Source organism: Narcine bancroftii, chromosome 4, assembly GCF_036971445.1.
Source record: "Narcine bancroftii isolate sNarBan1 chromosome 4, sNarBan1.hap1, whole genome shotgun sequence".
NCBI classification, from domain to species: domain Eukaryota; kingdom Metazoa; phylum Chordata; class Chondrichthyes; order Torpediniformes; family Narcinidae; genus Narcine; species Narcine bancroftii.
Genome location: NC_091472.1, coordinates 286,754,473 through 286,779,161, shown reverse-complemented (window position 1 = coordinate 286,779,161; position 24,689 = coordinate 286,754,473). Strand labels below are relative to the sequence as shown.

The 24,689-nt window shown below is 37.4% G+C and overlaps 1 protein-coding gene across 1 annotated transcript in view; it reads right to left on the bottom strand.

Moving 5' to 3' along the window:
- The window catches only part of LOC138762469 (uncharacterized), a 44,488-nt gene that overhangs the window by 2,751 nt on the left and 17,048 nt on the right, over nucleotides 1-24,689 (bottom strand). Inside the window, exons 21-45 of the mRNA XM_069936226.1 lie at nucleotides 24,524-24,559; nucleotides 23,505-23,528; nucleotides 22,807-22,842; nucleotides 21,788-21,811; nucleotides 21,091-21,126; nucleotides 20,074-20,097; nucleotides 19,367-19,402; nucleotides 18,347-18,370; nucleotides 17,649-17,684; nucleotides 16,630-16,653; nucleotides 15,933-15,968; nucleotides 14,914-14,937; nucleotides 14,217-14,252; nucleotides 13,198-13,221; nucleotides 12,492-12,527; nucleotides 11,472-11,495; nucleotides 10,775-10,810; nucleotides 9,755-9,778; nucleotides 9,058-9,093; nucleotides 8,038-8,061; nucleotides 7,341-7,376; nucleotides 6,322-6,345; nucleotides 5,624-5,659; nucleotides 1,929-2,146; nucleotides 1,126-1,149 (exon numbers count right to left, since the gene is read on the bottom strand). Of these exons, the coding sequence (XP_069792327.1) occupies nucleotides 1,126-1,149; nucleotides 1,929-2,146; nucleotides 5,624-5,659; nucleotides 6,322-6,345; nucleotides 7,341-7,376; nucleotides 8,038-8,061; nucleotides 9,058-9,093; nucleotides 9,755-9,778; nucleotides 10,775-10,810; nucleotides 11,472-11,495; nucleotides 12,492-12,527; nucleotides 13,198-13,221; nucleotides 14,217-14,252; nucleotides 14,914-14,937; nucleotides 15,933-15,968; nucleotides 16,630-16,653; nucleotides 17,649-17,684; nucleotides 18,347-18,370; nucleotides 19,367-19,402; nucleotides 20,074-20,097; nucleotides 21,091-21,126; nucleotides 21,788-21,811; nucleotides 22,807-22,842; nucleotides 23,505-23,528; nucleotides 24,524-24,559 (938 nt within the window). The remainder of the gene's footprint in view (nucleotides 1-1,125; nucleotides 1,150-1,928; nucleotides 2,147-5,623; nucleotides 5,660-6,321; nucleotides 6,346-7,340; nucleotides 7,377-8,037; nucleotides 8,062-9,057; nucleotides 9,094-9,754; nucleotides 9,779-10,774; nucleotides 10,811-11,471; nucleotides 11,496-12,491; nucleotides 12,528-13,197; nucleotides 13,222-14,216; nucleotides 14,253-14,913; nucleotides 14,938-15,932; nucleotides 15,969-16,629; nucleotides 16,654-17,648; nucleotides 17,685-18,346; nucleotides 18,371-19,366; nucleotides 19,403-20,073; nucleotides 20,098-21,090; nucleotides 21,127-21,787; nucleotides 21,812-22,806; nucleotides 22,843-23,504; nucleotides 23,529-24,523; nucleotides 24,560-24,689) is intronic.

Below are 24,689 nucleotides of genomic sequence, written 5' to 3'. Positions count from 1 at the left end.
CTATTAAATTATTTATTAAATTCCTGGTCCCTCATGAAGCAATTTTTGATAGACATTTCAATTCCATTTTTGTTTGCCCTGAATCTTTAAATCTAAATGTCATAAAATATTTCTGAATTAATGCTGTGAATATCCTACACTAGCATTTTAAAATCATACACTCTAAGTTTTCTTATGAAGAATGTCTTTATCATATCCAAATGTACAGAAAAATTCTTATTCACATGTCAGATTCCCAATAGGATAATGATTCAAATGGAATCTGCATTTGTTTACATAGTAAAGCATTCTTGTAACTCTCCACCATGTTCATCTTAACCTACTCCCAGTAAGCAAACTAATTAAGTAACTGACGGGTAGACTGTATGTTTTGTGCCATGTTTGAGATCTTGATCAACCAATCGATCAAAGTCTGTGTTGACACATGAAAGATTGTGGTAAATTTCATCATTTGATGGCTGTCTTAACAGACAGATGATTTCTGCAATATGTTATTTGCTCCATGTTTTCCTGCATCTTGCAAAATATTGTTGTCAGTGGGCAGAAGGTTGCAGGAGAGGCAGGTTAGTAGAAAACTTTGGTCTGAGAATGTTAAGTGCAAGACCAATCTTCTCATTTGCTTCATATGCTTTAGTGAAAGCAAAGTCTTGAAACTCAGCTCAGAAAGCAAATGTAAAAGAAAGAGGAAATGGGAATGTTTTGTTGTTTCTTTCTTTGGAGATACACCAAATAATTTGCAGGAATATGTTAATCCAACGTTCCATCTGAACAATTAAGGAAGTCATTTAAAATTGATATGAAAAAGATCGAGAATCTTCTTTTTAGTGACATTCAGCTTGTGAGTGATCATTCATCTTTTCTGGAAAAGGAAATTCCTCACCTGATCAAAAGTAACAAATGGTTAAAAATTATTTTATAGGAATGAAAAGGAACAATACTGATAAAATTGAACACTTCTACAAAGCTGTCAAATAAATTCTTTCTCATCTCACATTGTGCCATGTATTGGTTAGAATTCTGAAGAGAAAATATTCTGAAGTACCAAGATCAAGCAATTTATTTTCTGATGATCAAAGGTCATATTAATGCACAATGCAATGATTAGAATGGAAACAGAGATCTTACCTGTTGTGCTTGCTGAGGTTGTGACTGTAAGACAGAATATCGGTATTACAAAACTAAATATGAAACTGTCCTGTTCATAATGTTAGGTGATGACATAACAAGTACTCTGATTTTCAAGTTCATGTAATTTAATTTCTAATTAACTTTGGTCATTTCAATGCACTTGTAATAACCACACTGGTTTAGGGCAGTGATTCACAATCTTTTTCTTTCCACTTTTACATACCACATTAAGTTTCCCCTGTGCCATCGGTGCTGTGTGATTAGTAAGGGGTTTCTTAAGGTGGTGTGTGGGTGGAAAGAAAAATGTTGAAAACCACTGTTTTAATCGTCCCTAATTGACTCGTTATGTGCACGGTTTCATAACTCCAAAGGAAATGGGCCAATGACAATTTTTCTCAAGCAAAATATTTCAGTAACAATTGGGTCTAGAGCAACTCGGAAAAAGAAATATAACAATCAAAACCATTGTATGAAGTAATAAGCATTCTATGTTTATTACAAATTAGAACATGGTTTGAGGCATGGCTGCTTGTCCGATGAACATTTTTGGTTTTTTAGAAAATTTGTTGTGCATGTTGATATCTGAGTGCAATGAATGACACAATAAAAAAGATAGCAGCGGCAGCTGCTAAAAGGCCAGAGGCAATTGCGAAGGAACTATATGTCGAGAACATGAAAGTAACAGAACTTGTAATAGAATTGCAAAAGTGGAAATTAGGTACAAAGGGAAACAAAAAGAATCTCCAAGCAAGATTGATGGAAGACATAGATAAGGAAAAGAAAGCAGTTGTGTGGGATACACCACTCTCAGAATTACTACAAAAATCATTAATAGAATTGGACACTGAATTCTCAAGAGTGGCTGTAGCCATGCCACAGGACTGTGGTGTGAAGGATGAAAATTCGAAGATGGAGACATTGTCAGAGATTGAAGTATCATTGGACTTACACGATAGAGTGTCAAATATTTCCAGTAGAAGGAACTCTTGAGCAAGCTCCAGAGTTTCAAGTGTGGAATCTATTTGTTTAAAGATTGAAACAGAGGCAACAGCTCTTAAAATGGAAAGGAAAATGCTGAATTGAATTTTGAAGATAAGGAGGAGCAGATAAGATGGACATGGGAGCAACAAACAGAGGAGATGCTGCAAGAGGAGGAGCTAAAAATGGAGGAAATAGACCTAAAAAAGGAAAAAGAAGCAACTGGAACTGGACAAAGAAATTGCTACTAATGAGGCCAGGTCACAAGCACTGGAAAATTCATTGGGTATCTGGTGCTTGGAGTAAATTATCAAAGACATCATGTTTTGATGAAGAACTCCAAGAAAGGAATCTATTAGACACCAAAGCCACAGCGTTAAAACCACAGCCAAGGGCCTGGTCTTGAAATAGACTGGTCTAGGTACAAAACTGAACTAGTGCTACAGCAGCCAGACATGCTTGGTCCTGAAATAGACAGGGACTGAGCCAGAGATAGAGCCCCAAGAAGCACTTGGTCAATGACTAAGCAGGTTAAGATGATACAGAGTCAGTGCTACAGACACAATTCATACTTGGTCTTGTACCAGGCAGAGGAGGGGCTGAGCTAGAGATAGAACCACATGAAGTGCTTGGCCAAGGACTAAGCAGATTAAGACTCGATGCAGACCCAATGCAACAGACTTGGTCTTGAAACAGATCGTGAATTAATAAGGTGGATACAAGGAGCCAGAGATCAAACACTGATGATGGCCACATTGGACAAAGATAGGAGCCAAATGCCATCTCTTATAGGATCATACCAGGCATTCATGGCAAAAAAGCAGAAATACATGTGAATAAAGTAATGCAAACATAGGGATAACAAGACAGGATGAAATGGCTAAATTGTTAATTCATTGAAAAACACTCTCTTCTCAACCCAAGATAAAAATTCCAATTTTTGACGGTGACCTACTTCAATTCCAAGGATTTATGAAAAGTTTGAATGCAGCATTGAAATTAGAAGTCACAGCTCAGAGCATTGTTTAGAGTGGCTGATGTGGTGCCAATTTTTAAGAAGGGAGGGAGGGAGAAAACGGGAAATTATAGACCGGTCAGCCTGACGTCGGTGGTGGGGAAGATATTGGAGTCTATCATAAAAGGAGTAATAGCAGAACACTTAGGCAGAAATAATAGTATAAGGGCTAGTCAGCATGGATTCCTTAAGGGTAAGTCATGCTTGACTAACCTTCTGGAATTTTTTGAGGATGTGACAAAGAGGGTGGACTTGGGAGAGCCAGTGGATGTGGTGTATTTGGACTTCCAGAAGGCCTTTGATAAGGTACCGCACGGGAGACTAGTGGGCAAGATCAGGGAGCATGGTATTGGAGGTAAGGTGCTGACATGGATAGGAAATTGGTTAAGAAATAGGAAACAGAGGGTTGGGGTAAGCGGGTCTTTTTCAGGATGGCAGGATGTGACGAGTGGAGTGCCGCAGGGATCGGTATTGGGTCCTCAGATGTTTGTAATTTATGTAAATGATTTGGATGAGGGGATTATTAATAACTTGAGAAAATTTGCAGATGACACAAAACTGGGTGGCGGTGTGGGGTGTGAGGAGGATGTCAGGAAAATGCAAAGGGATTTGGACAGGTTGGGGGAGTGGGCTGCTGAATGGAAGATGACGTTCAATGTAAGCAAATGTGAGGTTATCCATTTTGGGGGCAATAATAGGAAAGCTGAGTATTATTTAAATGGAGACAAGCTAGGGAGTGGGGAGGAGCAAATGGATCTGGGAGTACTTGTTCACAGTCACTGAAGACTAGCATGCAGGTTCAGAAAGCTGTGAAAAAGGCTAATAGCATGTTGGCTTTCATAAAGAGGGGATTGGAGTATAGGAACAGAGACGCCCTTCTGCAGTTGTACAGGGCCCTGGTGAGACCCCACCTGGAGTATTGCGTCCAGTTCTGGTCTCCAATTTTGAGGAAGGACATACTAGCTATAGAGGGTGTGCAGCGCAGATTTACAAGGTTAGTTCCAGGGATGGCGGGGTTGACATATGCTGAAAGGCTAGAAAAACTGGACTTGTATCCGATGGAGTTTAGAAGGTTGAGGGGGGACATGGTTGAGGTATACAAAATCATCAGGGGGATAGACAGGGTGAAGTCTGATTACTTGTTCCCAATGATGGGGGAGACGAGGACTAGAGGGCATAGTTTAAGAATACAGGGTAGGCCCTTTAGGACGGAGATGAGAAAACATTTTTTTACCCAGAGAAGTGTGAATCTGTGGAATGCTCTGCCACAGAGGGTGGTAGAGGCAGATTCGCTGATTATGTTCAAAAGAGAGTTAGATAAGACTCTAGTGGGCAAAAGAGTTAAGGGTTATGGGGATAAGGCTGGAAAGGGGTACTGATGGTAGTGATCAGCCATGATCTGTAAAATGGCGGTGCTGGCTCGACGGGCCGAAGGGCCTACTCCAGCTCCTATTGTCTATTGTCTATTGTCTATTGATTTGTTTCAGCTCATGAGTGGACAAGCGCAAGAACTTGTAAATAGTTGCCAGCAGAGGGCTCTGTATCAAGGATTTACAATGACCAAGTGGTTGCCAGAAAAATATTTTGGGGATGAGTACAGAATTTCTGCAGCTTATAAACAGAAGGCTCTTTTATGTTCATCAAGAAGACCAGAGGACATGAATGGATCATGACATAGATTCAAGGGTTTTCAGACAAAGAGGTTTCTGCCGACTCTTCTCATACCCAAGATGATTGTTGCCCATGTGAAACAATCATTAGGTGGAACACGAGATAATCAGCCATTATATTATGACATAACAGCTAAATGATGAGAATATAAGTTTCCAAGAAATGGAAATTAAGGCTCTACAAGTGATTATCCCTCCATTGTGCTTCAGGACGCTATTTAATACTTTTGGAAAGAAGTACTGATTCATGTTGAGGATGTGAAAAGTCTGTGTCACGCAGCATGACAACACCATTCCTCCTTGCAACATGTGAACATGTTCTAATAACTAACTATCAAGTTTCCCAATACCTTCATACATTTGAGAATGGGGAAGGTTCAACAACCATGTTTTTTTCTTGAATTTTCCCTTCTTTATTTTGACATCATACATCGTTTTCTTTTCAGGGCCCTGCATAAGTTTTGAGGGATACGTAGTTGATGAAAGAATAACATTCATTTTCCTCAATTTAAGGATCGTAGAAAAAGAATGTAAATGTTGGACATTTCTGTTCATTTTCCTCCATTTTTGAAGGATCAGTCAGGTGTATTTCTACATCCTGATGTAGATATTGAGAGGAAATTAGTGTTGAAATTTGAAATGGAAACAAAGTGTATTTAATTTATTTCACCTTGTTTTTGTTATAAAAGAGATAAGTTAACATGTGAGCGCAAACATTGTTCATGTGTGTGAATTGAGCACTTTAAAGAAAGTTCCCAACATGAACTGCAACCAAAAAATGACGTATAATTAATTTGGTCTATTCCATCCACAGCAATAAGAACAAACTTACCTGTCATTGTAACTGATGTGGGGGGTGATGTAGTTTCTGTGAAAGAGAATAATATAAAGGGTATAATGGGATTCTCAGATGCAAAATTTTGAATGTCATTCAGAATGCACCCAAGGCACATCATCCTAAGATAATGGGACACTTTTGGTTAAGTGTCTCATATCTTGAAAACACAACATAGAGATTGAAAGAGGATGTATTCCTGTGCCATTGAAGTTGTGAAGCAGAGAACTCAATTTTGGTCATGACTGTTTGAAATTTCATTTCAGCTAGCATTCTTGTGAAGCAGGTGAACATAACATTCACCATATGGCATAATCAATGCCGTGAAGAGTATGTTTTCAAGACCAGATATCTGCTTCGAAATTCTCTGATTGAAAGACTTCTCTTAATGGCAATTGAATAGAATATTGGCAAAATGTAATCAATTTGCATCTGACTGTATTGACGTTAAGGGCCGTCTTATGACCATATTGATTCATAGCACTTACACTTCCATCCGGCAGGGGAGATGCCCCGATTTAAGCTTAGTTGCCGTAATTCAGTGTTACCAAGTCAACAATGTTGAGCTGCTTACTTGAAAATCGTGAGATTTCCACAGAGGAATTTTTAAGATAAGAACCACATGAAATACTTCAATACCCAAACATCATATCACTGCATCGTGGAAGAATGATTGTGAAATCTACGACTCTTACCTGTTGTATTTCCTGTATTTCCACCTGTAAAGGAGATTGTTGTAAAACATAACTCAAACATCCAATGTTCACCATAACATAGATATGCAGATTGTGTCTGATGATGGACCAGTTGTATCACCCTTCATACTCATTGATGTGTTGGCAGAAAATTTCCTGTATATTGAGTTAATAGTTTGCAGTGCCTTGTCTTGATCTGAATGGCCATGCTGGTTATTTAGGTTTACTCTCCATCAGGTGCCGACACTTCTCATACCCCAGTTAATAATTGTTGTGCATGTGGCACAATCATTAGGTGGAACACGAGATAATCAGCCATTATAATATGACATAACAGTTAAATGATGAGAAAATAAGTTTACAAGATACGGAAATAAAGGCTCTACAAGTGATTATCTCTCCATTGTGTCTCAGGACACTATTTAATAATTTTGGAAAGAAGCACTGAGACATGTTGAAGATGTGTAAAGTCTGTGTCACTCAGTACCATGATACCATTCCTCCTTACAACATGTAAACATGTTCTAGAGACTAACTAACAAGTTTCCCTATCCCATCATACATTTGAGAATGGGGCTGGTTCCACAACTATGTTTTTTTCTTGCATTTTCCCTTCCTTATTTTGTCTACTTTTCAGGGGCTTGCATCAGCGTTTCCGGACGTGTATTAGCGAGAGAATAAGGTTCATTTTCCTCAAAAGACAGATCGTAGGAGAGGATTATATATTTTGGACATTTCTGTTTATTTTCCTCCACTTTTGAAGGATCAAACATGTGTATTTCTGCACACAGATCGAGAAATTGAAGGAAATTAGTGTTGATGCATCAAATGGAAACCAAGAGCATATAAATTACTTCCCTTTGTTTCATATAAATGAGAGAAGTTAACGTGTGAGTGGAAACATGGTTCATGTGTGTGAATTGAGCACTTTAAAGAAAGTTCCCAACATGAACTGCAACCAAAAAATGACGTATAATTAATTTGGTCCATTCCATCCAGAGCAATTAGAACAAACTTACCTGTCATTGTAACTGATGTGGGGGGTGATGTAGTTTCTGTGAAAGAGAATAATATAAATGGTATAATGGGATTCTCAGATGCAAAATTTTGAATGTCATTCAGAATGCACCCAAGGCACATCATCCGAAGATAATGGGACACTTTTGGTTAAGTGTCTCATATCTTGAAAACACAACATAGAGACTGAAAGAGGATGTATTCCTGTGCCATTGAAGTTGTGAAGCAGAAAACTCATTTCAGTCATGATTGTTTGAAATTTCATTTCAGCTGGCATTCTTGTGAAGCAGGTGAACATAACATTCACCATATGGCATAATCAATGCCGTGAAGAGTATGTTTTCAAGACCAGATATCTGCTTCGAAATTCTCTGATTGAAAGACTTCTCTTAATGGCAATTGAATAGAATATTGGCAAAATGTAATCAATTTGCATCTGACTGTATTGACGTTAAGAGCCGTCTTATGACCATATTGATTCATAGCACTTACACTTCCATCCGGCAGGGGAGATGCCCCGATTTAAGCTTAGCTGCCGTAATTCAGTGTTACCAAGTCAACATTGTTGAGCTGCTTGCTTGAAAATCGTGAGATTTCCACAGAGGAATTTTTAAGATAAGAACCACATGAAATACTTCAATACCCAAACATCATATCACTGCATCGTGGAAGAATGATTGTGAAATCTACGGCTCTTACCTGTTGTATTTCCTGTATTTCCACCTGTAAGGGAGATTGTTGTAAAACATAACTCAAACATCCAATGTTCAACATAACATAGATATGCAGATTGTGTCTGATGATGGACCAGTTGTATCACCCTTCATACTCATTGATGTGTTGGCAGAAAATTTCCTGTATATTGAGTTAATAGTTTGCAGTGCCTTGTCTTGATCTGAATGGCCATGCTGGTTATTTAGGTTTACTCTCCATCAGGTGCCGACACTTCTCATACCCCAGTTAATAATTGTTGTGCATGTGGCACAATCATTAGGTGGAACACGAGATAATCAGCCATTATAATATGACATAACAGTTAAATGATGAGAAAATAAGTTTACAAGAAACGGAAATAAAGGCTCTACAAGTGATTATCTCTCCATTGTGTCTCAGGACACTATTTAATAAATTTGGAAAGAAGCACTGAGTCATGTTGAAGATGCGTAAAGTCTCTGTCAATCAGTACCATGATACCATTCCTCCTTACAACATGTAAAAATGTTCTAGTAACTAACTATCAAGTTTCTCTATCCCTTCATATATTTGAGAATGGGGGTGGTTGCACAACTATGTTTTTTTCATGCATTTTCCCTTCCTTATTTTGTCTACTTTTCAAGGGCTTGCATCAGCGTTGCCGGACGTGTATTGACGAGAGAATAAGGTTCATTTTCCTCAAATTACAGATCGTAGGAAAGGATTGTATATTTTGGACATTTCTGTTTATTTTCCTCCACTTTTGAAGGATCAGTCATGTGTATTTCTGCACACAGATCGAGATATTGACAGGAAATTAGTGTTGATGCATCAAATGGAAACCAAGAGCATATAAATTACTTCCCTTTGTTTCATATAAATGGGAGAAGTTAACGTGTGAGTGGAAACATGGTTCATGTGTATGAATTGAGCACTTTAAAGAAAGTTCCCAACATTAACTGCAACCAAAAAATGACGTATAATTAATTTGGTCCATTCCATCCAGAGCAATTAGAACAAACTTACCTGTCATTGTAACTGATGTGGGGGGTGATGTAGTTTCTGTGAAAGAGAATAATATAAATGGTATAATGGGATTCTCAGATGCAAAATTTTGAATGTCATTCAGAATGCACCCAAGGCACATCATCCTAAGATAATGGGACACTTTGGTTAAGTGTCTCATATCTTGAAAACACAACATAGAGACTGAAAGAGGATGTATTCCTGTGCCATTGAAGTTGTGAAGCAGAAAACTGAATTTCAGTCACGACTGTTTAAAATTTCATTTCAGCTAGCATTCTTGTGAAGCAGGTGAACATAACATTCACCATATGGCATAATCAATGCCGTGAAGAGTATGTTTTCAAGACCAGATATCTGCTTCGAAATTCTCTGATTGAAAGACTTCTCTTAATGGCAATTGAATAGAATATTGGCAAAATGTAATCAATTTGCATCTGACTGTATTGACGTTAAGGGCCGTCTTATGACCATATTGATTCATAGCACTTACACTTCCATCCGGCAGGGGAGATGCCCCGATTTAAGCTTAGTTGCCGTAATTCAGTGTTACCAAGTCAACAATGTTGAGCTGCTTACTTGAAAATCGTGAGATTTCCACAGAGGAATTTTTAAGATAAGAACCACATGAAATACTTCAATACCCAAACATCATATCACTGCATCGTGGAAGAATGATTGTGAAATCTACGACTCTTACCTGTTGTATTTCCTGTATTTCCACCTGTAAAGGAGATTGTTGTAAAACATAACTCAAACATCCAATGTTCACCATAACATAGATATGCAGATTGTGTCTGATGATGGACCAGTTGTATCACCCTTCATACTCATTGAAGTGTTGGCAGAAAATTTCCTGTATATTGAGTTAATAGTTTGCAGTGCCTTGTCTTGATCTGAATGGCCATGCTGGTTATTTAGGTTTACTCTCCATCAGGTGCCGACACTTCTCATACCCCAGTTAATAATTGTTGTGCATGTGGCACAATCATTAGGTGGAACACGAGATAATCAGCCATTATAATATGACATAACAGTTAAAGGATGAGAAAATAAGTTTACAAGATACGGAAATAAAGGCTCTACAAGTGATTATCTCTCCATTGTGTCTCAGGACACTATTTAATAATTTTGGAAAGAAGCACTGAGACATGTTGAAGATGTGTAAAGTCTGTGTCACTCAGTACCATGATACCATTCCTCCTTACAACATGTAAAAATGTTCTAGTAACTAACTATCAAGTTTCTCTATCCCTTCATATATTTGAGAATGGGGGTGGTTGCACAACTATGTTTTTTTCATGCATTTTCCCTTCCTTATTTTGTCTACTTTTCAAGGGCTTGCATCAGGGTTGCCGGACGTGTATTGACGAGAGAATAAGGTTCATTTTCCTCAAATTACAGATCGTAGGAAAGGATTGTATATTTTGGACATTTCTGTTTATTTTCCTCCACTTTTGAAGGATCAGTCATGTGTATTTCTGCACACAGATCGAGATATTGACAGGAAATTAGTGTTGATGCATCAAATGGAAACCAAGAGCATATAAATTACTTCCCTTTGTTTCATATAAATGGGAGAAGTTAACGTGTGAGTGGAAACATGGTTCATGTGTATGAATTGAGCACTTTAAAGAAAGTTCCCAACATTAACTGCAACCAAAAAATGACGTATAATTAATTTGGTCCATTCCATCCAGAGCAATTAGAACAAACTTACCTGTCATTGTAACTGATGTGGGGGGTGATGTAGTTTCTGTGAAAGAGAATAATATAAATGGTATAATGGGATTCTCAGATGCAAAATTTTGAATGTCATTCAGAATGCACCCAAGGCACATCATCCTAAGATAATGGGACACTTTGGTTAAGTGTCTCATATCTTGAAAACACAACATAGAGACTGAAAGAGGATGTATTCCTGTGCCATTGAAGTTGTGAAGCAGAAAACTGAATTTCAGTCACGACTGTTTAAAATTTCATTTCAGCTAGCATTCTTGTGAAGCAGGTGAACATAACATTCACCATATGGCATAATCAATGCCGTGAAGAGTATGTTTTCAAGACCAGATATCTGCTTCGAAATTCTCTGATTGAAAGACTTCTCTTAATGGCAATTGAATAGAATATTGGCAAAATGTAATCAATTTGCATCTGACTGTATTGACGTTAAGGGCCGTCTTATGACCATATTGATTCATAGCACTTACACTTCCATCCGGCAGGGGAGATGCCCCGATTTAAGCTTAGTTGCCGTAATTCAGTGTTACCAAGTCAACAATGTTGAGCTGCTTACTTGAAAATCGTGAGATTTCCACAGAGGAATTTTTAAGATAAGAACCACATGAAATACTTCAATACCCAAACATCATATCACTGCATCGTGGAAGAATGATTGTGAAATCTACGACTCTTACCTGTTGTATTTCCTGTATTTCCACCTGTAAAGGAGATTGTTGTAAAACATAACTCAAACATCCAATGTTCACCATAACATAGATATGCAGATTGTGTCTGATGATGGACCAGTTGTATCACCCTTCATAATCATTGAAGTGTTGGCAGAAAATTTCCTGTATATTGAGTTAATAGTTTGCAGTGCCTTGTCTTGATCTGAATGGCCATGCTGGTTATTTAGGTTTACTCTCCATCAGGTGCCGACACTTCTCATACCCCAGTTAATAATTGTTGTGCATGTGGCACAATCATTAGGTGGAACACGAGATAATCAGCCATTATAATATGACATAACAGTTAAAGGATGAGAAAATAAGTTTACAAGATACGGAAATAAAGGCTCTACAAGTGATTATCTCTCCATTGTGTCTCAGGACACTATTTAATAATTTTGGAAAGAAGCACTGAGACATGTTGAAGATGTGTAAAGTCTGTGTCACTCAGTACCATGATACCATTCCTCCTTACAACATGTAAACATGTTCTAGAGACTAACTAACAAGTTTCCCTATCCCTTCATACATTTGAGAATGGGGCTGGTTCCACAACTATGTTTTTTTCTTGCATTTTCCCTTCCTTATTTTGTCTACTTTTCAGGGGCTTGCATCAGCGTTGCCGGACGTGTATTGGCGAGAGAATAAGGTTCATTTTCCTCAAAAGACAGATCGTAGGAGAGGATTATATATTTTGGACATTTCTGTTTATTTTCCTCCACTTTTGAAGGATCAGACATGTGTATTTCTGCACACAGATCGAGAAATTGACAGGAAATTAGTGTTGATGCATCAAAAGGAAACCAAGATCATATAAATTACTTCCCTTTGTTTCATATAAATGGGAGAAGTTAACGTGTGAGTGGAAACATGGTTCATGTGTGTGAATTGAGCACTTTAAAGAAAGTTCCCAACATGAACTGCAACCAAAAAATGACGTATAATTAATTTGGTCCATTCCATCCAGAGCAATTAGAACAAACTTACCTGTCATTGTAACTGATGTGGGGGGTGATGTAGTTTCTGTGAAAGAGAATAATATAAATGGTATAATGGGATTCTCAGATGCAAAATTTTGAATGTCATTCAGAATGCACCCAAGGCACATCATCCTAAGATTCTGGGACACTTTTGGTTAAGTGTCTCATATCTTGAAAACACAACATAGAGACTGAAAGAGGATGTATTCCTGTGCCATTGAAGTTGTGAAGCAGAGAACTAAATTTCGGTCATGACTGTTTGAAATTTCAATTCAGCTAGCATTCTTGTGAAGCGGGTGAACATAACATTCACCATATGGCATAATCAATGCCGTGAAAAGTATGTTTTCAAGTCCTGATTCTGCTTCGAAAATCTCTGATTGAAGTTTTTGAAAGACTTCTCTTAATGGCAATTGAATAGAATATTGGCAAAATGTAATCAATTTGCATCTGACTATATTGACATTAAGAGCCGTCCTATGACTGTACTGATTTATAGCACTTACAATTCCATCTGGCAGGAGAGATGCCCCGATTTAAGCTTAGCTGCCATAATTCAGTGTTACCAAGTCAACATTGTTGAGTTGCTTGCTTGAAAATCGTGAGATTTCCACAGAGGATTTTTTAAGATAAGAACCACATGAAATACTTCAATACCCAAACACCATATCACTGTATCGTGGAAGAATGATTGTGAAATCTACGGCTCTTACCTGTTGTATTTCCTGTATTTCCACCTGTAAAGGAGATTGTTGAAAAACATAACTCAAACATCCAATGTTCACCATAACATAGATATGCAGATTGTGTCTGATGATGGACCAGTTGTATCACCCTTCATAATCATTGAAGTGTTGGCAGAAAATTTCCTGTATATTGAGTTAATAGTTTGCAGTGCCTTGTCTTGATCTGAATGGCCATGCTGGTTATTTAGTTTACTCTCCATCAGGTGCCGACACTTCTCATACCCCAGTTAATAATTGTTGTGCATGTGGCACAATCATTAGGTGGAACACGAGATAATCAGCCATTATAATATGACATGACAGTTAAATGATGAGAAAATAAGTTTACAAGATACGGAAATAAAGGCTCCACAAGTGATTATCTCTCCATTGTGTCTCAGGACACTATTTAATAATTTTGGAAAGAAGCACTGAGACATGTTGAAGATGCGTAAAGTCTGTGTCACTCAGTACCATGATACCATTCCTCCTTACAACATGTAAACATGTTCTAGTAACTAACTATCAAGTTTCTCTATCCCTTCATATATTTGAGAATGGGGGTGGTTGCACAACTATGATTTTTTCATGCATTTTCCCTTCCTTATTTTGTCTACTTTTCAGGGGCTTGCATCAGTGTTGCCTTATATGTATTGGCGAGAGAATAAGGTTCATTTTCCTCAAATTACAGATCGTAGGAAAGGATTGTATATTTTGGACATTTCTGTTTATTTTCCTCCACTTTTGAAGGATCAGTCATGTGTATTTCTGCACACAGATCGAGATATTGACAGGAAATTAGTGTTGATGCATCAAATGGAAACCAAGAGCATATAAATTACTTCCCTTTGTTTCATATAAATGGGAGAAGTTAACGTGTGAGTGGAAACATGGTTCATGTGTGTGAATTGAGCACTTTAAAGAAAGTTCCCAACATGAACTGCAACCAAAAAATGACGTATAATTAATTTGGTCTATTCCATCCAGAGCAATAAGAACAAACTTACCTGTCATTGTAACTGATGTGGGGGGTGATGTAGTTTCTGTGAAAGAGAATAATATAAATGGTATAATGGGATTCTCAGATGCAAAATTTTGAATGTCATTCAGAATGCACCCAAGGCACATCATCCTAAGATTCTGGGACACTTTTGGTTAAGTGTCTCATATCTTGAAAACACAACATAGAGACTGAAAGAGGATGTATCCTGTGCCATTGAAGTGGTGAAGCAGAAAACTGAATTTCAGTCACGACTGTTTGAAATTTCATTTCAGCTAGCATTCTTGTGAAGCAGGTGAACATAACATTCACCATATGGCATAATCAATGCCGTGAAGAGTATGTTTTCAAGACCAGATATCTGCTTCGAAATTCTCTGATTGAAAGACTTCTCTTAATGGCAATTGAATAGAATATTGGCAAAATGTAATCAATTTGCATCTGACTGTATTGACGTTAAGAGCCGTCTTATGACCATATTGATTCATAGCACTTACACTTCCATCCGGCAGGGGAGATGCCCCGATTTAAGTTTAGCTGCCGTAATTCAGTGTTACCAAGTCAACATTGTTGAGTTGCTTGCTTGAAAATTGTGAGATTTCCACAGAGGAATTTTTAAGATAAGAACCACATGAAATACTTCAATACCCAAACATCATATCACTGCATCGTGGAAGAATGATTGTGAAATCTACGGCTCTTACCTGTTGTATTTCCTGTATTTCCACCTGTAAAGGAGATTGTTGAAAAACATAACTCAAACATCCAATGTTCAACATAACATAGATATGCAGATTGTGTCTGATGATGGACCAGTTGTATCACCCTTCATACTCATTGAAGTGTTGGCAGAAAATTTCCTGTATATTGAGTTAATAGTTTGCAGTGCCTTGTCTTGATCTGAATGGCCATGCTGGTTATTTAGGTTTACTCTCCATCAGGTGCCGACACTTCTCATACCCCAATTAATAATTGTTTTGCATGTGGCACAATCATTAGGTGGAACACAAGATAATCAGCCATTATATTATGACATAACAGTTAAATGATGAGAAAATAAGTTTACAAGATACGGAAATAAATGCTCTACCAGTGATTATCTCTCCATTGTGTCTCAGGACACTATTTAATGATTTTGGAAAGAAGCACTGAGTCATGTTGAAGATGTGAAAAGTCTGTGTCACTCAGTACCATGATACCATTCCTCCTTATAATTGGTAAACATGTTCTAGTGACTAACTAACAAGTTTCCCTATCCCTTCATACATTTGAGAATGGGGCTGGTTCCACAACTATGTTTTTTTCTTGCATTTTCCCTTCCTTATTTTGTCTACTTTTCAGGGGCTTGTATCAGCGTTACCGGACGTGTATTGGCGAGAGAATAAGGTTCATTTTCCTCAAAAGACAGATCGTAGGAGAGGATTATATATTTTGGACATTTCTGTTTATTTTCCTCCACTTTTGAAGGATCAGACATGTGTATTTCTGCACACAGATCGAGAAATTGAAGGAAATTAGTGTTGATGCATCAAATGGAAACCAAGAGCATATAAATTACTTCCCTTTGTTTCATATAAATGAGAAAAGTTAACGTGTGAGTGGAAACATGGTTCATGTGTGTGAATTGAGCACTTTAAAGAAAGTTCCCAACATGAACTGCAACCAAAAAATGACGTATAATTAATTTGGTCCATTCCATCCAGAGCAATTAGAACAAACTTACCTGTCATTGTTACTGATGTGGGGGGTGATGTAGTTTCTGTGAAAGAGAATAATATAAATGGTATAATGGGATTCTCAGATGCAAAATTTTGAATGTCATTCAGAATGCACCCAAGGCACATCATCCTAAGATAATGGGACACTTTTGGTTAAGTGTCTCATATCTTGAAAACACAACATAGAGACTGAAAGAGGATGTATTCCTGTGCCATTGAAGTTGTGAAGCAGAAAACTCATTTCAGTCATGATTGTTTGAAATTTCATTTCAGCTAGCATTCTTGTGAAGCAGGTGAACATAACATTCACCATATGGCATAATCAATGCCGTGAAGAGTATGTTTTCAAGACCAGATATCTGCTTCGAAATTCTCTGATTGAAAGACTTCTCTTAATGGCAATTGAATAGAATATTGGCAAAATGTAATCAATTTGCATCTGACTGTATTGACGTTAAGAGCCGTCTTATGAACATATTGATTCATAGCACTTACACTTCCATCCGGCAGGGGAGATGCCCCGATTTAAGTTTAGCTGCCGTAATTCAGTGTTACCAAGTCAACATTGTTGAGCTGCTTGCTTCAAAATCGTGAGATTTCCACAGAGGAATTTTTAAGATAAGAACCACATGAAATACTTCAATACCCAAACATCATATCACTGCATCGTGGAAGAATGATTGTGAAATCTACGGCTCTTACCTGTTGTATTTTCTGTATTTCCACCTGTAAAGGAGATTGTTGTAAAACATAACTCAAACATCCAATGTTCAACATAACATAGATATGCAGATTGTGTCTGATGATGGAGCAGTTGTATCACCCTTCATACTCATTGATGTGTTGGCAGAAAATTTCCTGTATATTGAGTTAATAGTTTGCAGTGCCTTGTCTTGATCTGAATGGCCATGCTGGTTATTTAGTTTACTCTCCATCAGGTGCCGACACTTCTCATACCCCAGTTAATAATTGTTGTGCATGTGGCACAATCATTAGGTGGAACACGAGATAATCAGCCATTATAATATGACATAACAGTTAAATGATGAGAAAATAAGTTTACAAGATACGGAAATAAAGGCTCTACAAGTGATTATCTCTACATTGTGTCTCAGAACACTATTTAATAATTTTGGAAAGAAGCACTGAGACATGTTGAAGATGCGTAAAGTCTGTGTCACTCAGTACCATGATACCATTCCTCCTTACAACATGTAAACATGTTCTAGTAACTAACTATCAAGTTTCTCTATCCCTTCATATATTTGAGAATGGGGGTGGTTGCACATCTATGTTTTTTTCATGCATTTTCCCTTCCTTATTTTGTCTACTTTTCAGGGGCTTGCATCAGCGTTGCCGGACGTGTATTGGCGAGACTATAAGGTTCATTTTCCTCAAATTACAGATCGTAGGAAAGGATTGTATATTTTGGACATTTCTGTTTATTTTCCTCCACTTTTGAAGGATCAGTCATGTGTATTTCTGCACACAGATCGAGATATTGACAGGAAATTAGTGTTGATGCATCAAATGGAAACCAAGAGCATATAAATTACTTCCCTTTGTTTCATATAAATGGGAGAAGTTAACGTGTGAGTGGAAACATGGTTCATGTGTATGAATTGAGCACTTTAAAGAAAGTTCCCAACATTAACTGCAACCAAAAAATGACGTATAATTAATTTGGTCTATTCCATCCAGAGCAATTAGAACAAACTTACCTGTCATTGTAACTGATGTGGGGGGTGATGTAGTTTCTGTGAAAGAGAATAATATAAATGGTATAATGGGATTCTCAGATGCAAAATTTTGAATGTCATTCAGAATGCACCCAAGGCACATCATCCTAAGATAATGGGACACTTTTGGTTAAGTGTCTCATATCTTGAAAACACAACATAGAGACTGAAAGAGGATGTATTCCTGTGCCATTGAAGTTGTGAAGCAGAAAACTGAATTTCAGTCACGACTGTTTGAAATTTCATTTCAGCTAGCATTCTTGTGAAGCAGGTGAACATAACATTCACCATATGGCATAATCAATGCCGTGAAGAGTATGTTTTCAAGACCAGATATCTGCTTCGAAATTCTCTGATTGAAAGACTTCTCTTAATGGCAATTGAATAGAATATTGGCAAAATGTAATCAATTTGCATCTGACTGTATTGTCGTTAAGGGCCGTCTTATGACCATATTGATTCATAGCACTTACACTTCCATCCGGCAGGGGAGATGCCCCGATTTAAGCTTAGTTGCCGTAATTCAGTGTTACCAAGTCAACATTGTTGAGCTGCTTACTTGAAAATCGTGAGATTTCCACAGAGGAATTTTTAAGATAAGAACCACATGAAATACTTCAATACCCAAACATCATATCACTGCATCGTGGAAGAATGATTGTGAAATCTACGACTCTTACCTGTTGTATTTCCTGTATTTCCACCTGTAAAGGAGATTATTGTAAAACATAACTCAAACATCCAATGTTCAACATAACATAGATATGCAGATTGTGTCTGATGATGGACCAGTTGTATCACCCTTCATACTCATTGAAGTGTTGGCAGAAAATTTCCTGTATATTGAGTTAATAGTTTGCAGTGCCTTGTCTTGATCTGAATGGCCATGCTGGTTATTTAGGTTTACTCTCCATCAGGTGCCGACACTTCTCATACCCCAGTTAATAATTGTTGTGCATGTGGCACAATCATTAGGTGGAACACGAGATAATCAGTCATTATAATATGACATAACAGTTAAATGATGAGAAAATAAGTTTACAAGATACGGAAATAAAGGCTCTACAAGTGATTATCTCTCCATTGTGTCTCAGGACACTATTTAATAATTTTGGAAAGAAGCACTGAGACATGTTGAAGATGTGTAAAGTCTGTGTCACTCAGTACCATGATACCATTCCTCCTTACAACATGTAAACATGTTCTAGAGACTAACTAACAAGTTTCCCTATCCCTTCATACATTTGAGAATGGGGCTGGTTCCACAACTATGTTTTTTTCTTGCATTTTCCCTTCCTTATTTTGTCTACTTTTCAGGGGCTTGCATCAGCGTTGCCGGACGTGTATTGGCGAGAGAATAAGGTTCATTTTCCTCAAAAGACAGATCGTAGGAGAGGATTATATATTTTGGACATTTCTGTTTATTTTCCTCCACTTTTGAAGGATCAGTCATGTGTATTTCTGCACACAGATCGAGAAATTGACAGGAAATTAGTGTTGATGCATCAAATGGAAACCAAGAGCATATAAATTACTTCCCATTGTTTCCTATAAATGGGAGAAGTTAACGTGTGAGTGGAAACATGGTTCATGTGTGTGAATTGAGCACTTTAAAGAAAGTTTCCAACATGAACTGCAACCAAAAAATGACATATAATTAATTTGGTCCATTCCATCCAGAGCAATTAGAACAAACTTACCTGTCATTGTAACTGATGTGGGGGGTGATGTAGTTTCTGTGAAAGAGAATAATATAAATGGTATAATGGGATTCTCAGATGCAAAATTTTGAATGTCATTCAGAATGCACCCAAGGCACATCATCCTAAGATAATGGGACACTTTTGGTTAAGTGTCTCATATCTTGAAAACACAACATAGAGACTGAAAGAGGATGTATTCCTGTGCCATTGAAGTTGTGAGGCAGAAAACTCAATTTCAATCATGACTGTTTGAAATTTCAATTCAGCTTGCATTCCTGTGAAGCAGGTGAACATAACATTCACCATATGGCATAATCAATGCCGTGAAGAGTATGTTTTCAAGTCCTGATATCTGCTTCGAAAATCTCTGATTGAAGTTTTTGAAAGATTTCTCTTAATGGCAATTGAAAAGAATATTGGCAAAATGTAATCAATTTGACTCTGACTGTGTTCACGTTAAGAGCCGTCTTATCACCGTACTGATTCATAGTACTTACCCTTCCATTCGGCAGGGGAGATGCCCCGATTTAAGCTTAGCTGCCGTAATTCAGTGTTACCAAGTCAACATTGTTGAGTTGCTTGCTTGAAAATCGTGAGATTTCCACAGAGGAATTTTTAAGATAAGAACAACATGAAATACTTCAATACCCAAACATCATATCACTGCATCGTGGAAGAATGATTGTGAAATCTACGGCTCTTACCTGTTGTATTTCCTGTATTTCCACCTGTAAAGGAGATTGTTGTAAAACATAACTCAAACATCCAATGTAGAACATAACATAGATATGCAGATTGTATCTTATGATGGACCAGTTGTATCACCCTTCATACTCATGGATGTCTTGGCAGAAAATTTCCTGTATATTGAGTTAATAGTTTGCAGTGCCTTGTCTTGATCTGAATGGTCATGCTGGTTATTTCAGTTTACTCTCCATCAGGTGCCGACACTTCTCATACCCCAGTTAATAATTGTTGTGCATGTGGTGCAATCATTAGGTGGAATACGAGATTATCAGCCATTATGTTATGGCATAACAGTTAAATGATGAGAAAATAAGTTTACAAGGTACGGAAATAAATGCTCTACCAGTGAATATCTCTCCATTGTGTCTCAGGACACTATTTAATAATTTTGGAAAGAAGCACTGAGTCATGTTGAAGATGTGAAAAGTCTGTGTCACTCAGTACCATGATACCATTCCTCCTTACAACATGTAAACATGTTCTAGTGACTAACTAACAAGTTTCCCTATCCCTTCATACATTTGAGAATGAGGCTGGTTCCACAACTGTTTTTTTCATGCATTTTCCCTTCCTTATTTTGTCTACTTTTCAGGGGATTGCATCAGTGTTGCCGGACATGTACTGGCGAGAGAATAAGGTTCATTTTCCTCAAATTACAGATCGTAGGAAAGGATTATATATTTTGGACATTTCTGTTTATTTTCCTCCACTTTTGAAGGATCAGTCATGTGTATTTCTGCACACAGATCGAGAAATTGAAGGAAATTAGTGTTGATGCATCAAATGGAAACCAAGAGCATATAAATTACTTCCCTTTGTTTCATATAAATGGGAGAAGTTAACGTGTGAGTGGAAACATGGTTCATGTGTGTGAATTGAGCACTTTAAAGAAAGTTCCCAACATGAACTGCAACCAAAAAATGACGTATAATTAATTTGGTCCATTCCATCCAGAGCAATTAGAACAAACTTACCTGTCATTGTAACTGATGTGGGGGGTGATGTAGTTTCTGTGAAAGAGAATAATATAAATGGTATAATGGGATTCTCAGATGCAAAATTTTGAATGTCATTCAGAATGCACCCAAGGCACATCATCCTAAGATTCTGGGACACTTTTGGTTAAGTGTCTCATATCTTGAAAACACAACATAGAGACTGAAAGAGGATGTATTCCTGTGCCATTGAAGTTGTGAAGCAGAAAACTCATTTCAGTCATGATTGTTTGAAATTTCATTTCAGCTAGCATTCTTGTGAAGCAGGTGAACATAACATTCACCATATGGCATAATCAATGCCGTGAAGAGTATGTTTTCAAGACCAGATATCTGCTTCGAAATTCTCTGATTGAAAGACTTCTCTTAATGGCAATTGAATAGAATATTGGCAAAATGTAACCAATTTGCATCTGACTGTATTGACGTTAAGAGCCGTCTTATGAACATATTGATTCATAGCACTTACACTTCCATCCGGCAGGGGAGATGCCCCGATTTAAGTTTAGCTGCCGTAATTCAGTGTTACCAAGTCAACATTGTTGAGCTGCTTGCTTGAAAATCGTGAGATTTCCACAGAGGAATTTTTAAGATAAGAACCACATGAAATACTTCAATACCCAAACATCATATCACTGCATCGTGGAAGAATGATTGTGAAATCTACGGCTCTTACCTGTTGTATTTTCTGTATTTCCACCTGTAAAGGAGATTGTTGTAAAACATAACTCAAACATCCAATGTTCAACATAACATAGATATGCAGATTGTGTCTGATGATGGACCAGTTGTATCACCCTTCATACTCATTGATGTGTTGGCAGAAAATTTCCTGTATATTGAGTTAATAGTTTGCAGTGCCTTGTCTTGATCTGAATGGCCATGCTGGTTATTTAGTTTACTCTCCATCAGGTGCCGACACTTCTCATACCCCAGTTAATAATTGTTGTGCATGTGGCACAATCATTAGGTGGAACACGAGATAATCAGCCATTATAATATGACATAACAGTTAAATGATGAGAAAATAAGTTTACAAGATACGGAAATAAAGGCTCTACAAGTGATTATCTCTACATTGTGTCTCAGAACACTATTTAATAATTTTGTAAAGAAGCACTGAGACATGTTGAAGATGCGTAAAGTCTGTGTCACTCAGTACCATGATACCATTCCTCCTTACAACATGTAAACATGTTCTAGTAACTAACTAACAAGTTTCCCTATCCCTTCATACATTTGAGAATGGGGGTGGTTGCACATCTATGTTTTTTTCATGCATTTTCCCTTCCTTATTTTGTCTACTTTTCAAGGGCTTGCATCAGCGTTGCCGGACGTGTATTGGCGAGAGAATAAGGTTCATTTTCCTCAAATTACAGATCGTAGGAAAGGATTGTATATTTTGGACATTTCTGTTTATTTTCCTCCACTTTTGAAGGATCAGTCATGTGTATTTCTGCACACAGATCGAGATATTGACAGGAAATTAGTGTTGATGCATCAAATGGAAACCAAGAGCATATAAATTACTTCCCTTTGTTTCATATAAATGGGAGAAGTTAACGTGTGAGTGGAAACATGGTTCATGTGTGTGAATTGAGCACTTTAAAGAAAGTTCCCAACATTAACTGCAACCAAAAAATGACGTATAATTAATTTGGTCTATTCCATCCAGAGCAATTAGAACAAACTTACCTGTCATTGTAACTGATGTGGGGGGTGATGTAGTTTCTGTGAAAGAGAATAATATAAATGGTATAATGGGATTCTCAGATGCAAAATTTTGAATGTCATTCAGAATGCACCCAAGGCACATCATCCTAAGATAATGGGACACTTTTGGTTAAGTGTCTCATATCTTGAAAACACAACATAGAGACTGAAAGAGGATGTATTCCTGTGCCATTGAAGTGGTGAAGCAGAAAACTGAATTTCAGTCACGACTGTTTGAAATTTCATTTCAGCTAGCATTCTTGTGAAGCAGGTGAACATAACATTCACCATATGGCATAATCAATGCCGTGAAGAGTATGTTTTCAAGACCAGATATCTGCTTCGAAATTCTCTGATTGAAAGACTTCTCTTAATGGCAATTGAATAGAATATTGGCAAAATGTAATCAATTTGCATCTGACTGTATTGTCGTTAAGGGCCGTCTTATGACCATATTGATTCATAGCACTTACACTTCCATCCGGCAGGGGAGATGCCCCGATTTAAGCTTAGTTGCCGTAATTCAGTGTTACCAAGTCAACATTGTTGAGCTGCTTACTTGAAAATCGTGATATTTCCACAGAGGAATTTTTAAGATAAGAACCACATGAAATACTTCAATACCCAAACATCATATCACTGCATCGTGGAAGAATGATTGTGAAATCTACGACTCTTACCTGTTGTATTTCCTGTATTTCCACCTGTAAAGGAGATTGTTGTAAAACATAACTCAAACATCCAATGTTCAACATAACATAGATATGCAGATTGTGTCTGATGATGGACCAGTTGTATCACCCTTCATACTCATTGAAGTGTTGGCAGAAAATTTCCTGTATATTGAGTTAATAGTTTGCAGTGCCTTGTCTTGATCTGAATGGCCATGCTGGTTATTTAGGTTTACTCTCCATCAGGTGCCGACACTTCTCATACCCCAGTTAATAATTGTTGTGCATGTGGCACAATCATTAGGTGGAACACAAGATAATCAGCCATTATATTATGACATAACAGTTAAATGATGAGAAAATAAGTTTACAAGATACGGAAATAAATGCTCTACCAGTGATTATCTCTCCATTGTGTCTCAGGACACTATTTAATGATTTTGGAAAGAAGCACTGAGTCATGTTGAAGATGTGAAAAGTCTGTGTCACTCAGTACCATGATACCATTCCTCCTTATAATTGGTAAACATGTTCTAGTGACTAACTAACAAGTTTCCCTATCCCTTCATACATTTGAGAATGGGGCTGGTTCCACAACTATGTTTTTTTCTTGCATTTTCCCTTCCTTATTTTGTCTACTTTTCAGGGGCTTGTATCAGCGTTACCGGACGTGTATTGGCGAGAGAATAAGGTTCATTTTCCTCAAAAGACAGATCGTAGGAGAGGATTATATATTTTGGACATTTCTGTTTATTTTCCTCCACTTTTGAAGGATCAGACATGTGTATTTCTGCACACAGATCGAGAAATTGAAGGAAATTAGTGTTGATGCATCAAATGGAAACCAAGAGCATATAAATTACTTCCCTTTGTTTCATATAAATGAGAAAAGTTAACGTGTGAGTGGAAACATGGTTCATGTGTGTGAATTGAGCACTTTAAAGAAAGTTCCCAACATGAACTGCAACCAAAAAATGACGTATAATTAATTTGGTCCATTCCATCCAGAGCAATTAGAACAAACTTACCTGTCATTGTTACTGATGTGGGGGGTGATGTAGTTTCTGTGAAAGAGAATAATATAAATGGTATAATGGGATTCTCAGATGCAAAATTTTGAATGTCATTCAGAATGCACCCAAGGCACATCATCCTAAGATAATGGGACACTTTTGGTTAAGTGTCTCATATCTT